The sequence below is a fragment of the Oncorhynchus tshawytscha genome, linkage group LG24, assembly GCF_018296145.1.
Source record: "Oncorhynchus tshawytscha isolate Ot180627B linkage group LG24, Otsh_v2.0, whole genome shotgun sequence".
In the NCBI taxonomy this organism is placed as follows: Eukaryota; Metazoa; Chordata; class Actinopteri; order Salmoniformes; family Salmonidae; genus Oncorhynchus; species Oncorhynchus tshawytscha.
Window position 1 is genome coordinate 10,353,200 of NC_056452.1, and position 15,775 is coordinate 10,368,974.

At 42.2% G+C, this 15,775-nt stretch overlaps 1 protein-coding gene across 6 annotated transcripts in view; it reads left to right on the forward strand.

Moving 5' to 3' along the window:
• The window catches only part of LOC112256418 (protein Smaug homolog 1), an 82,933-nt gene that overhangs the window by 18,768 nt on the left and 48,390 nt on the right, over positions 1–15,775 (forward strand). For 3 of the 6 annotated variants that reach the window (XM_042305290.1, XM_042305293.1, XM_042305294.1), the window contains exons 1-2: positions 270–505; positions 3,764–4,370. In XM_042305290.1, the coding sequence (XP_042161224.1) occupies positions 4,175–4,370 (196 nt within the window). In that variant the 5' untranslated portion in view covers positions 270–505; positions 3,764–4,174. Of the gene's footprint in view, positions 1–269; positions 506–3,763; positions 4,371–15,775 lie in introns of those variants that run through there. The other 3 variants (XM_042305291.1, XM_042305292.1, XM_042305295.1) reach the window with 2 other exon arrangements.

The window sequence follows — 15,775 nt, forward strand, 5'->3', positions numbered from 1 at the left end:
CTACTGCTTAATGATCAACCCCGACAAAAAATATCACCGTGTATTGGGCTTTTTTTGGACCCGATATTATTTAATGTGTACAAATGTAGTTGAAGGTATTGTACAGATAAGTGAAAGGGCCAAATTGAGGCAACTCCCGCCCTGTTTTACATTCGTACACATCGTCACTTTTGTTTAGATGTTGTCCACTTTGCTATGGAAACCTTGTTTTTTCTAAAAATGTGCTAGTCCTTGTCAGTTGTCTCGGTTGCTGTTAGGCTACGTGATCTGTCCCTAACTCCATTCTCTATTTGTGTGCTTCCTTGTGCTGCCAAGCCCCTGACGTAATGCTTCGTGTTAATTATTCGCATGTGGAAAGCAATGCCGAGACTCGCCTCTGGTAAAACAAGAGGAGCCTAACTGTAGGGAGAATAGTTAGTCAAGATGGCAAAACACACAGATCCGGAGTGAAGGGGCACCGCTCCCCGTCCTGCGACCAACACAACCGATACAACTGTGCCTAGAAGTGAGTAGCCTAACGTTTTAACTATTTTCTTTGCAACTTTTTAACAAGCTTCTGGAAAAATTTCGGAGACTCTTGTTTGAGCTGCTCTCTTGCTGGCTGTCCAGTAGGACACCTGCAATATAGAAAATGTGCTACTAAGCACCAACCTTTAAAAAAAAAACGTGATACAATAACATTTTTTCTCTCGGAGAATACAAATGTATCCAGCTGGACATTTATTTTGTAGACATTGACGGTTGATATTTACGCGTTTAAATAAGCGTCGGAATGGTTAACGCGCGGTTGTTGATCTCAGGAGTTTATGGAAACTAGTATGAATATGTGTAGAAATACAGTGTAGCATAGCTATGCATCGGCCACATTTTGGGAATGTTCTAGACTCCGCATTTGAACTCAATTATTTAATGTAGAGCCAAGTATTAATTTTCCTCGCTCCGAATCGCATCACCTCCACATTTTACAAACGATCTAGCCTATCCCCGGCGCTTATGTAGGGCTATGATTGCCCCAAATGCTGATGATGCAAAGTGGCCGTTTTTGAGACCCGTTAGTGCTGACACTGGGACTTTATTTTAAGGTACGACATTGAATACGAATGCGGTCTTTTCATGCGAGGTTATTTGCGTCGACGTTGGCAGTCCACAGATTATACAGTCTACAGGCTATTTTCGAAACCATGTGTGGTGGAATTGAGTCATATTTATGCTTCATCATATAGTACAGCACACCGATGCTTTGAACAGAACTCATCCATAGACGCTAACTACCTTTAGCGCCTTTTTGCTGATCGGCTTCGATCTACTGTTCTGAACGTTAAAACACATTACTTGCGGTAAAGTTTTTTGGGAAAAAGGGACAAATTTCATATCGGTGAGAAATAATTCTCAATTCAAATGGTGACATGACTACACACCTTTTTTATAGGGTTAGTGTTCCCACACGGCCATATCTCCATGTGACAGCGCTTGTTTCTGGAAGACCGCTACCTAAGCTTGCTCCTGACACCTGTGTGTGACGGTGTCCACATACATGGGTTCAGTTTGCTCCTGGGCTACTCCCAAAATACCGTCGCTTGACAAATTAGAAAACCGTTTGTCCCTCTTGAGCCAGAAACACTTCCTCAAAATAGTTTGAATGAGCTAAGATAAATAAAGAAATCTGTCATTACTTTTGAGGGTTTTGCCAATGAGGTCTTGGGGTATTTTCACACAGTCCGTTTTAAAGGAACCGATCATAGTTCTCTGGTGGAAAAAAATAAAATGAGGACTCAACTCTTCTGCCAGTTCACGTAACCCATTTTGTTTTTTTAGGCAAGTCCGTTAAGAACAAATTCTTATTTACATTGACAGCATTGACTGCCATGTTCAGGGGCAGAGCAACATATTTTTACCTTGTCAGCTCTGGGATTCGATCTAGTAACCTTTACTGGCCCAACGCTCCAACCACTAGGCTACCTGCCGCCCCCGTTGTGGTCCGAGTCCTCTTTGCATTCATATTGCTATGTTTGAAAGGAACCAAGGTCGTTTTCCAACATTCTCTCAATGTACTCTGGGACAAGACATTTCATCAAAATGTGTTTTTTGGACAGCTAGATATGCCTCCTTTCATTTTGTTGAATGATGAGATGTAATAATTGTAATCAGCAGATACAGAAGACATGTAAATATGATTGGTAACAGAATAAATAGCAGAATAAATAATGCTGTAATTGAAAATTGTACAGCCAATGTAGGCTACTACCTCTCCTAAAAGCTAGAATTGATTTTGTATGCTACAGTATTTTGTGATTCTTACCAAATATGTTGTCTTCTCACAACATTCAAACCCCACAATCAAATAAACAGCTTACGAAGCTCTCTTATAGATCAGATATTGCAAACAAATAATTGGAACTAAAAACTAGACACATATTTTGTCATTTCTGTGCGTCTTTGACAATCGCTAATCAATATAAAAAAATGGCACGTGTTTTTCCCGCAAAACTGCACATCAAAATGTTCTCTCTTGTGGCACCAATGTGCGAGGTTATGGCAGGGGCAACGGTGTGTGTAATTACAAGCAAATCCTGGGGAGCTTTGTGTTCTTATTGCCCTAAAAAAAAAGAACTGGTCGATGGAATTCAAGCGAATGGAACTGACCACCTCTCGATTGTCTCAGTTCTGTTTGCTTCGGGAGCTCTTTTGTGGGGTCTGAGTTCCTTTTGGAATGTTAACCATTCACCAAAAATTAAGAGAACCGCACAGAGTTCATAACAATTGTGTGAAAACACCCTTAATTGTGCAATTTTACATCGAGCTAAGATGTTTGGTGCAGTATTTTTGAATCTTTCGTTGAATGATGATAAACACTTAATGTTCCCACACCTACTAGAAGAAGTACTGTTGATCAATCACTGATGAAGGGGAGTAGACTTCGGCTAACAAACTTTGACTTGCCTCAAGAAAATGTGCTCGAACAGCCCGAAGGAAAAACCTTCCGAACACCGAAACTAACAAAAACATCATAAAAATGTGTCCTAATATATGCACTAACTGCTTTGACTGGGAAGCATGTGACAGGCTTTAGCGTAACTGGGGAGGAAATGTAGTTCGTCAACTTGGGGGCACACACAGTGTATGTCTCTGTGCAAAACTGCTACAGATGCTGTTTTTATTTGAAAGATTATTTTTTGCTGATATGCCCTTTATCTTTCATATGTTTCGCAAACAATAGTTATTTCTAAACATTTAAACACCTTGTCGGAATTGTAGTTCACATTCAGCCTACCATGGGCGACGCGAACCACTGAAAAGCCTACGGAGAAGGGTTTTCGAGAGCTACTTTAAACATAGCAGTCTGTAACATTAAAACATCAGGGACCAGCGCCCTTCTCTTTAGAAATACCATTCGGGATGTTGCTCCAATTACTGACAATCATATTTTTTTGTCCCGGTGGTGAATGCCACAGCCTCGCATCTATACGGTAGAGCGCAACTACTTTTAGATGAAAAGTATGATACATACAGGCTTTGTTGCTGTAAGGAATTGGTGTCACTAATATTGTGGTATTCAATGGAGAACAGTTTCTTTAAATAATCGTCTATTTCAAGTCTGCGGAGAGCAATGTTTGCTGAAGCAACGGGCACTGTCACATTTCCTCAGTGTTTGGTATTCACGGTCAGTAAAGACTGCTGGATGGGTTTTGGGACGCCGTGTGTGTGTGAGCGTGTGTGAGCGTGTGTGACCATGTCTCTCAACCATTTATTTCCATAATTTCAGGTCTAAGGGGGATCCCTGTGGAAAATGGCAACAAGGGTAACACTGGTGTGACAGTGCAGGAAGAAAGCTGACTCTCCCGTCTGTTAACCCCCGCCCTTTGGCAGATGCACCTAGGAGAGCACCTTGCTCCCCTCAAGCTGAAGCTACACTTGCAATGCTAAAAGCCCGGATGATGATATGCCACTTGAACTGAGCACACCTACTGCTGTCTACTCAACATCAACAACAGAAACAGGCAAAGGGAAGAGCACAACCAACCCGAGAAAGCGAGAGGAACACAACACAAGCTTTGACCAAAGTTGAACCAACACAGCACCAAGACCTCCGTTAACCTAATTCTCTTGTGACACCAGGGGGGGGGGGTCACTCTAACTGGTTTCCCCATTCTGCTTAGTGCCTGTCCCCCAGACCATGATGTTTCGCGACCAGGTGGGTGTCCTGGGAAGCTGGTTTAAGGGATGGAATGAGTGTGAGCAGACGGTGGCTCTGCTGTCGCTGCTGAAGCGGGTGTCGCGGACCCAGGCCCGTTTCCTGCAGCTGTGTCTGGAGCACAGCCTGGCCGAATGCACCGAGCTCCACGTGTTGGAGGGGGAGGCCAATAACCCAGGTAGGCACACCGACACACATTATCTCCATCTTGACTGTCCATTGAAGTTGATGATTACCAATGGCTCTGCTCTGTTGACGATTGGGAAGGGTTGGTGCTTCTGGTACCGATGCCACTTCACAAACACACACACAAATTTGAAGGTATGTCATTCCCTATAACAGCCTTACGCACTTCTACAGACAGCGAAGGGTTAACCGTGCCCATTGCCCAGTCAGTGTATTGTGGCATGGCAACGATGAGGTCATTGCACTAGCTGGCCTCGCACCATCTTTGAATTGGACACCAGATCATACACGACTCCAGTGCTCTGCTGTGGGGATAAATCAGTTGGGGGGGCTGGTTTGTTGCATCAGGCTGGTACGTGGCTATGGAAACACCCTGGCAACCAAACTGACTCATGAAAAATAGAGTGAGCTCTGGCTGGTGTGCTGTGATGATGAGAAAAAACACTGTGTGTGTGTACTGATCTGATGTCTACAGCTGTATAGCTGGTACCACCACTGTCTGTCTGCACTGCCTTAATACACATCGATGAGAAACCGTCTGTTAAGTTAAGATGGATACGTTATCATTTTCCCCTACACACACACACACACATAAATGCACAGCATGCACACACACACACACACACACACAGAAACATGGGATTCCCATCAGAGTTCATAGTTGGCAGTGGCTGCCTCTCTTAGCCTTACCAACACCTTGTGTTGCCATAGACTTCCAGTCATTGCGCTAACGCGAGTAAGCAATTAGTAGCTTTCTTCAAACTGCACATAGAGACATAAAAATGGTATCTACTAGATGCATCTTATTCTGGGGAAATAGGTAAAGAGCTTCTTTGGCAAAATCCCCAAATATCTCCTTAAGGGGGTCACTCCCAAGCCCTAGTCGGGTGTTCACTGTCAGAGATCAGAGGAGGCAGAGAAGACTCAGCGAGGATGGGTTCAAATCATCAACTCGTGGGTTTATAGGAATAGTTTAGCTCCATTTGGGATCATACTGCTTTAACGAGCTTGTTTTAATAGTAGGTTGGTCCCATATCTGTTTGGCCAACTCTTATGGTCATTGTCATGCTGAACAGATCTGGGACCAGGCTAGTACTTGTACAGTGGTGGTGAACTGGACATGAATGTGACTGTATGGATCTTGATGCTACGAAGTGTAGCAAATCGGCTGCTCAATGGGTACATCCCAGTACCTCTGAATATCTGCCTTCCTTGTTTCTCTTACGTCATGAAAATTGATGTGTAAATGGACTGGGTATATTTTCTCATTGCTGTTTTCACCCACTGTATTAAAACCATTCAGATTAGCAGTCCTGTAGGAGAATGTATGAGCAAATAAAAATGCAACCTAAGACTATAGGAACACCGTTTATAGCTACTTAGCCATTTGTCTGGGTCTTGCCACGCCTGTCAGCCTGCGGTCAACCCTGCTTCCGTTGGCTCAACAAGTTGAGAGTGACAGTCGGCAATGCCCCCAGCAACGGACCATTGTTTCAGTGCTGCTGTAATGTTGTCTATGGATCAATTATGTGGCTATACATAGTCTTTCTGGAATGTAATGACTACTGACTGTCTTTGCTCTCTGTCTACACTGATATCAAGTGTATGCCAGTTGTTTGAATCGTATCTATTGTCATCTCTTCAGACACAGAAGTCTGGATGGCAAGGAACAATTTTTAAAATCATCTCAACCTAATAAGCTTATTGGCTCAGACAGATTTTAGATGTGTAAGTTCAACACTTGTTGTGATTGTTGTCCATTTTTTATTGTCGTGAGAAAGTTGGAAAAATATCCATCTTTGTGGTAGAAATGGAAGCCTGTGTCCCTCACAGGGTTAATTTGCAGCTGGAAGCTCCAAGTTGAGTCGAAAGGCGCAACTATTTGGAAAGTACTGTACTAATGAAAGGAATCCACAGTGACCTACTTATTTCACTGCGTGAAGAGGCTGCCTTGTTCCCCTGAACAGAGTGATGCAACTTATTTTCTGCTTGTCACAGCATCAAGTCAAGACTATAATATGTATGTGTGTGAGAAAGAGACTGGGGAGAGGGATTTATTTTAGTCACTCGACGATATCACATTTTCAGATTTGGCAGAGAGATTTGGGATTTTGACTAGGTTGAAGTAATTTGATTTGCTATTTTGAGCACCTAAAATAGAGAAAGATATAAGCACATACACTACTGTTTAAAAGTTGGGGTCTCTTAGAAATGTCCTTGTTTTTGAAGAAAAAACACTTTTGTCCATTAAATAACATCAAATTGATCAGAAATACTGTGTAGACATTGGTAATGTTTTAAATGACTATTGTAGCTGAAAACGGCAGATTATTTTAATGGAATATCTACATACAGAGGCCCATTATCAGCAACCATCACTCCTTTGTTCCAATGGCATGTTGTGTTAGCTAATCCAAGTTTGTCATTTTAAAAGGCTAATTCCTCATTATAAAACCCTTTTGCAATTTGTTAGCACAGCTGAAAACTGTTGTCCTGATTTAAAGAAGCAATAAAACTGGCCTTCAGACTCATTGAGTATCTGGAGCATCATTTGTGGGTTTGATTACAGGCTCAAAATGGCTAGAAACAAAGCCCTTTCTTCTGAAACTTGTCAATATAATCTTGTTCTGTGAAATGAAGGCTATTCCATGCGAGAAATTGCCAATAAACTGAATATCTCATACAACGCTGTGTACTACTCCCTTCACAGAACAGCGCAAACTAGCTCTAATCACAATGGAAAGAGTGGGAGGCCCCGGTGCACAACTGAGCAAGAGGACAATTACATTAGTGTCTAGTTTGAGAAACGGATGCCTCACAAGTCCTCAACTGGCAGCTCATTAAACAGTACCTTCAAAACACCAGTCTCAACATCAACAGTGAAGAGGCGACTCCGGGATGCTGGCCTTCTAAACAGAGTTCCCCTGTCCAGTGACTGTTCTTTTGTCCATATTAATCTATTATTTTTATTGGCCAGTCTGAGATATGGATTTTTCTTTGCAACTCTATCTTAGACTGGCCAATAAAAATAAAAGATTAAGATGGGTAAAAGAACACAGACACTGGACAGAGGAACTCTGTCTAGAAGGCCAGCATCCCAGAGTCGCCTCTGCACTGTTGACGTTGAGACTGGTGTTTTGAAGGTACTGTTTAATGAAGCTGGCAGTTGAGGACTTGTGAGGCGTCTGTTTCTCAAACTAGACACTGTAATGTACCTTTCCTCTTGCTCAGTTGTGCACCGGGGCCTCCCACTCCTCTTTCTATTCTGGTTAGAGCCGGTTTGCGATATTCTGTGAAGGGAGTTTTACACAGCGTTGTACGAGATCTTCAATTTCTCTCATGGAATAGCCTTCATTTCTCAGAACAAGAATAGACTTACAAGTTTCAGAAGAAAGGTCTTTGTTTCTAGCCATTTTGAGCCTGTAATCGAACCCACAAATGCTGATTCACCAGATACTCAACTGGTCTAAAGAAGGACAGTTTTATTGCTTTAATCAGGACAACAGTTTTCAGCTGTGCTAACATAATTACCAAAAAGTTTTCTATTGATCAATTAGCCTTTTAAAATTATAAACTTGGATTAACTAACACAACATGCCATTGGAACACAGGAGTGATGGTTGCTGATAATGTGCCTCTGTAGCTCTATGAAGATATTCCATAAAGTCTGCAGTTTTCAGCTACAATAGTCATTTACAACATTAATCATGTCTACACTGTATTTCTAATCAATTTTATGTTATTTTAAATGTACTTTTCTTTAAAAAAAACATGGACATTTCTAAGAGACTCCAAACTTTTTTAAACGTTAGTGTATGTATGTGTGTGTATATATGTATCTCATTGGGTTTCTACATAAGAGCATTATCAGACCTACTGCTGTGCTGATCGAATCTGAAAGTTGAAGGTCAGTGCAAGTCATTTAATCTAAATCTAGTATTTCTTTCTTTCAAACATGGCTGTTTGGGGTATGTAACATCTCCACCCCGATATAAAATAAATCTTTAGGCCAAACCTGCGAGGGGCAATCGAATCAAGTTTGAAGTGGCTGAGCATTGTCCTGTCTAAACAGGGGTGTTTAGGCTGCCCGAGTGGGGCAGCGGTCTAAGGCACTGCAGTGCTTGAGGTTTCACTACAGATCCGGGTTTGATCCCGGGCTGTGTTGCAGCCGGCCGTGACCGGGAGAACAATTTGGCCCAGCGTCCTCCGGGTTATGGGAGGGTTTGGCCGGCCTGGAAGTCCTTGTCCCATCGCGCTCTAGCGACTTCTGTGACGGGCTGGGCGCATGCATGCTGACACGGTCACCAGTTGTACGGTGTTTCCTCCGACACATTGGTGCGCCTAGCTTCCGGGTTAAGATGGCATTGTGTCAAGAAGCAGTGCAGCTTGGCAGGTCGTGTTTCTGAAGACGAATGTCTCTCGACTAGAGGTCAACCGATTTATGATTTTTCAATGCCGATACCGATTAATCAGCCAATTTCTTTTGTCACTTTATATATATATATATATATATATATATATATATATATATATTTTGTAATCTTGCCAATTACAACAATACTGAATGAACAATTAACACTTTTTATTTTAACTTAATAGATAAATAAAATCTATTTAGTCTTAAATCATGAAGATTGCTCAATTTGGTTTAAATAATGCAAACTGCACAGTGTTGGAGAAGTAAAAGTGCAATATGTGCCATGTAAAAAAGCTAACGTTTAAGTTCCTTGCTCAGAACATATGATAGCTGGTGGTTCAATATTCCCATTTAAGAAGTTTTAGGTTGTAGTTATTATAGGAATTATGACGTGTTGACTATTTCTCTCTTTGATTCGATGATAAATTAACAGGCACCGCATTGATAATATGCAGCGCAGGAGAAGCTAGTTAACCTGGTAATATCAACCATGTGTAGTTAACTAGTGATTTATTTGAAGATATTTTTTTAAAGTTTAATGCTAGCCAACAACTTACCTTGGCTCCATGCTGCACTCGTGTAACAGGTGGTCAGCCTGCCACGCAGTTTCCTCGTGGAATGCAATGTAATCGGCGTCCAAAAATGCCGATTACCGATTGTTATGACAACTTGAAATCGGCCATGCGGATGAATCGGTCGACCTCTGCACTCGACCGTCGCCTCTCCTGAGTCCGTACAGGTGTTGCAGCGACGGGACAAGACCGTATCTACCAACTGGATATCTTAAAATTGGTGAGAAAAAGAGGGGTGTTTACTAGAGGTCTTCACACAGATCCACCTGCTACAGTCATAGAGCCTCCGTGTGTGGCAAAATTTAAGATCTATCTAATCAATGGAAGATGGAATTAAAGTTATAGAATTATATGTTTAAAGGAGAAGGATATACAACGACCAAGAGTCAACAGGTAGGCTGCTACTTAATATTCTGAATGGAGTTGTTACTTTATTTGTAGCTGTAGGATGAGAAAGTGCATGCACTACATCCTCAATTAGCCGAGCTAGCATAACTAGCTTCTCCCGGTTTGATACAGTCAAGACGGGTACTATGTAGTCATATGATAAATGACCTAGCTATGGCAGCAATTAGTCTACTGTAGCGCGAGTCTGATTAGTTGGTTGCTGTCTCTTCCTGCCTGCTTCCTGTGTCACTCAAATGTGGTGTAATTGCAGATGACAATTTGGGGCAATTTCTTGATATGGATGTTGCCATTGGTCAGATCTGAAGTCGAGGCTGAAGATTTCTCGACACAGATGAATTGTTTACATAGCAGGTTAGGATAACTAGCGTGGCAGGTAATGTGAATTAGCGTGGCAGGTAATGTTAATTGGCGAGGCAGGTTAGGAGACTGAGTTTAAGGTTGGGAAAAGTGTTCGGGTTAGCTACAATGCTACTGTTGTTAACTGTTGTCCCTGACACACAAGAAACTGCTACAGACCATTGAGTATAACTTGATATCAAGAAACACCTATATCAGAAAACGCCCCAAATCGTGGTCTGCAATTACACCCTTCTTGTGTCACTCGCTCACATTACGGCCCCTCTCCCGCCTGCTAGAGCGGCACCGCTCTCTCCCTCCTCTCGCGCTTTATCAGCTTTGGTTAATAAAGTAGCTTAAAAAATGACTTCTCTGTTGCTTCCCTCTCTAGAATCGACTCAGACCGGGTCTGGATCCAACCAGGTCTATACTGAACTAGTCTAGTTGTCGTCGGGTCTGTTCGGAAGTGGTCTCCTATATTTAACAAAAATATTTATGCATATTGGGTCCGGGTGGGAAAGCCCCAGGTCCATTTCGGAATAGGTCCAACTTTTTGGACCTGTAAAGACCTCTAGTGTTTACCCCTCTCTTCCCCCTCCCACCTCTGTCCCAGAGGCGGACTGCAGAGCAGGACAGGGTAGGGGGGTGGGGTTGGGCGAGGACAGGGGGGCTACTGTTATCAATGACTGACTTCATTGGAGCGTTTTTCACTGTGGACTGACTGGTAAAGGGGAGGCAGGAAGGGCGGGTGGCTAACATACAGGCAGCTATTCTGTGGCACTCACCGCTCAGGCATGTGTGTGTTTCTCTATTCCTTTCTATTTATTTCTACTAATCCTTTTCCCTCTCTCATACTCAGAATCTCTCCCGTTTTCACCATCTCCATATGTCTTAAGCACAGCAAACCTAGTTTTCTCTTGGAAAAAGAGAGATGATGCAACACCTACATGTCCTATTATCCTCCACTGTCATGTTCAGCCTATTAATATTTAGGCTACTATCTATATCTATATGTCCAGGAATATCCACTTCAAACTGAACAGGTGCTTTGTTGGTCCGGACTAAGAAGCAATGGCACTCTTGTCCAGTTCTATCTAAGAGCATCTTCTTTTATGGACAGAATGGAGGGCTGTCTGCAGTGCCATCGCACACATTCTCCAATGTAGTACCGCAGGGGACATCTAGCTGGATTGGTCAAGTGTTGGTAGCGCCGCTTGCTCATTGAGAAGTGGTGGAGGCAAGGATAATTCAGTGTGGCAAAGACATAATGGCATCGTCACCTCAGGGAGCTGTAACATTAGGAGGACCTGGCTGTCAGAGCAGCCTTTGTGAGCACCACACTGTCCCTATAGAAGGACTCCTCAGGAAGTGGTCATGTCTGATCTTTTTTTTTTTTTTTTTTTTGCCTGGTTCTGTATGTGCTGTTTTGCCAAGTCCTGTGGTCATTGTGATCCCAACTAAGGGATGGCGCAAACAGACCTGGCACCAGGCTTATCGCTTACCACCTTTCCCAATTGTTTGGTTCACTGCATGTTGTAGCCTATAATCATCTGCTGTTGGTCACCTCATTTCAGACGTCATACTCCCCCTGCCTTCACTTGGCCTACTACCGCTGATGGAAAAAGCATGGACGGAAAACAGCATTCCTTGCTGACGTTGTAAATGGGTTCCGGTGATGGGGATATTGTCTAGGAATGTGGACATGGAACATAGTTGGGAAGTAAGAGCATGAACGCAGGGGATATAATAGGGCTTTCCAAATGGAATAAAAAAAAGTCATGGTTTAGGAAATTATGATGAAGGAAAAATAATAGGGAGTTATGTTAAGACAGCTTCAATATCTTGTTGTATTTTGTGGGGTGCCATTTTCTTCTACCAGGGCAAAGTGTATTGAAAAGTCAGTGCACCAGTGACCAGCATCAAATCATTACTAATGCAAAACCATGAAGTTCTGGTTACCATATTGGACTTTTATAAAAGTAATTTTTATATAATACATTGCCTTCAGAAATTATTCATACCCTGTGACTTATTCCACATTTTGTTGTTACAGCCTGAATTTAAAATGAAATAAAGAAAAACGTTTCTCACCCATCTACACACAACACCCCATGATGACAAAGTGAAACATGTTATTAGAAATGTTAGCAAATGTATTGAAAATTAAATATATGAAGATCTCATTTACATAAGTAACCACACACCCCTGATTCAATACATGTTAGAATCAGCTTTGGCAGCGATTACAGCTGAATCTTTCTGGGAAAGTGTAAGAGCTTTGCACATCTGGATTGTACAATATTTGCACATTTATAAAAATATATATATATATTCTTCAAGCTGGTTGGTTGTTGATCATTGCTAGAAAGCCATTTTCAAGTCTTGCCATAGATTTTCAAGACGATTTAAGTCAAAACTGTAACTAAGCCACTCGGGAATATTCAATGTCATCTTGGTAAGCAATTCCAGTGTATATTTGGCCTTGTGTTTTAGGTTATTGTCATGCTGAAAGGTGAATTTGTCTACCAGTGTCTATTGGAAATCAGAGTGAACCAGGTTATCCTCTAGGATTTAAAAAAATATATCCTTAGTCCTTGCCCGATGATAAGCATACCCATAACATAATGCAGTGTGAACATATGAAGTGGTACTCAGTGATGTGTTGTGTTGGATTTGCCCCAAACATAACACTTTGTATTCAGGACAAACTTAATTTCTTTGTCACGTTTTTAGCACTTTTACTTTAGTGTCTTATTGTAGACAAGATTCATGATTTGGAATATTTGTATTCTGTACAGGCTGTTTTAGGTTTGTATTGTGGAGTAACTACCATGTTGTTGATCAAGTTTTCTGCTATCACAGCCATTACTTTGTAAATGTTTTAAAATCCCTGAGCAGTTGCCTTCCTCTCCGGCAAATTAGTTAGGAAGGACGCATGTATCTTTGTAGTGACCGAGGGCTATTCAAGGTCTACCAATAGGTGCCTTTCTTTGCGAGGCATTGGAAAACCTCCCTGGTCTTTGTGGTTTAGTCTGTGTTTAGAAACTCACTGTTTGACTGAGGGACCTTAGTTATCTGCATGTGTGGGTTACAGAGATGAGGTAGTAATTCAAAAATCATGTTAAAGCACTGTTATTGCACACAGTGAGTCCATGCAACTTATTATGTGACTTGTTAAGCACATTTTTACTCCTGAACATATTTAGGCTTGCCACAAGGAAGCGGTTGAATTTATGTATTTTATTTTTTATTTCACCTTTATTTAGGTAGGCCAGTTGAGCACAAGTTCTCATTTAAAACTGTGACCTGGCCAAGATGAAGCAAAGCAGTGCGACACAAACAACAACACGAGTTAAACATGGAATAAACAAACGTACAGTCAAAGGAATATCAGAAAAAGGAATATACAGTGTGTGCAAATGTTGTAAGATTAGGGAGGTAAGTAAATAAATGGGCCATAGTGGCAAAATAATTACAATTTAGCATTAACACTGGAGTGATAGATGTGTAGATGATAATGTGCAAGTAGAGATATTGGGGTGCAAAAGAGCAAAAATAAATAACAATATGGGGATGAGGCAGTTGGGTGGGCTATTTACAGATGGGCTGTGTACAGGTGCAATGATCGGTAAGCTGCTCTGACAGCTGATGCTTAAAGTTAGTGAGTGAGCCATAAGACACCAACTTCAGTGATTTTTGCAATTCGTTCCAGTCATTGGCAGCAGAGAACTGGAAGGAAAGGAGGAGTTGGCTTTGGGGATGACCAGTGAAATATACCTGCTGGAGCGGGTGCTACTGGTGGGTGTTGCTATGGTGACCAGTGAGCTGAGATAAGGTGAGGCTTTACCTAGCAAAGACTTATAGATGACCTGGAGCCAGTGGGTTTGGCAACGAATATGTAGCGAGGGCCAGCCAACGAGAGCATACAGGTTACAGTGGTGGGTAGTATATGGGGCTTTGGTGACAAAACGGATGGCACTATGATAGACTGCATCCAATTTGCTTAGTGGAGTGTTTGAGGCTATTTTGTAAATGACATCGCCAAAGTCAACGATCGGTAGGATAGTCAGTTTTACGAGGGTATGTTTTGCAGCATGAGTGAAGGATGCTTTGTTATGAAATAGGAATCCGATTCTAGATTTAATTTCAGATTGGAGATGCTTAATGTGAGTCTGGAAGAAGATTTTAGTCTAACCAGACACCTAGAATATGTGGACAAATACGTATGTCGGAACCGTACAGAGTATTGATGCTAGTCGGGCGGGATCAGGCTGCGATCGGTTGAAGAGCATGCATTTAGTTTTACTAGCATTTTTTTTAAAGCAGTTGGAAGCTAGGCAATGCAGTCATTTGAGAAACCAAGGCTGTTGAGTCTGCCGATTGACAGAGTCGAAAGCCTTTGCCAGGTCGATGAATACGGCTGCACAGTACTGTCTTTTATCGATGGCAGTTATATCGTTTAGGACCTTGAGCGTGGCTGAGGTGCACCCATGACCAGCTCAGAAATCAGATTGCATATTGGAGATGGTACGGTGGGATTCTAAATGGTCGGGGAGATGTTTTGTTAACTTGACTTTCGAAGACTTCAGAAAGGCAGGGTAGGATAGATATAGATCTGTAACAGTTTGGGTCTAGAGTGTCTCCCCCTTTTGAAGAGGGGGATGACCGCGGCAGCTTTCCAATCTTTGGGGATCTCAGATGATACGAAAGAGAGGTTGAACAGGCTAGTAATAGGGGTTGCAACAATTGCGACAGATCATTTTAGAAAGAGAGGGTCCAGATTGTCTAGCCCAGCTGATTTGTAGGGGTCCAGATTTTGCAGCTCTGTCAGAACATCTGGATTTGGGTGAAGGAGAAGTGGGGGAAGCTTTGGCAATTTGCTGTTTGGGGTGCAGAGCTGTTGACCGGGGTAGCCAGGTGGGAAGCTTAGCCAGCCGTAGAAAAATGCTTATTCTTGATTATCGTAGATTTATCGGTGATGAGTGTTTCCTAGCCTCAGAGCAGTGGGCACCTAGGAGGAGGTGCTCTTATTCTCCATGGACTTTACAGTGTCCCAAAACTTTTTGGAATTTGTGCTACAGGATGCAAATTTCTGTTTGAAAAAGCTAGCCTTTGCTTTCCTAACTGCCTGTATATATATTGGTTCCTAAGTTCCCTGAGAAGTTGCATATCGCGGGGACTATTCAATGCGAATGAATACTTATTGACTGAAGACCTTTCAGCTTTATAGTTTTAAATAGTTAGGAAACAATTCTAAAGTATAATTCCACTTTGACATAATGGGGATTGTGTGTTAGCCATCAATTTAATCCATTTTAAATCCTGACTGTAACAGAACAAAATGTGAAATTCAAGGGGTGTGAATACTTTCGGAAGGCACTGTATATGTAAACTATATGTCCTCCAGGATGGAGCCACATATAACTTTAGAGATTAGTGAAATAGTAGTAGTGGGTGAAGTGGAATTTGAAGCTGAACCTCCAACCCCAGAAACTACTATTACCACCGCTTTCCCAGACAACCCCGTTCTACAGTGGCTAACACCCCAGACTTGCTCTCCCCGGCCTCAACCCTCCTCTTCACCTTCCTCCTCCTTCCAGCTGCTCTTCTGAAGAACAAATAAATCTCACCTTCCAGTCATCTAGCTGGAGAGAAGAGTGTGCT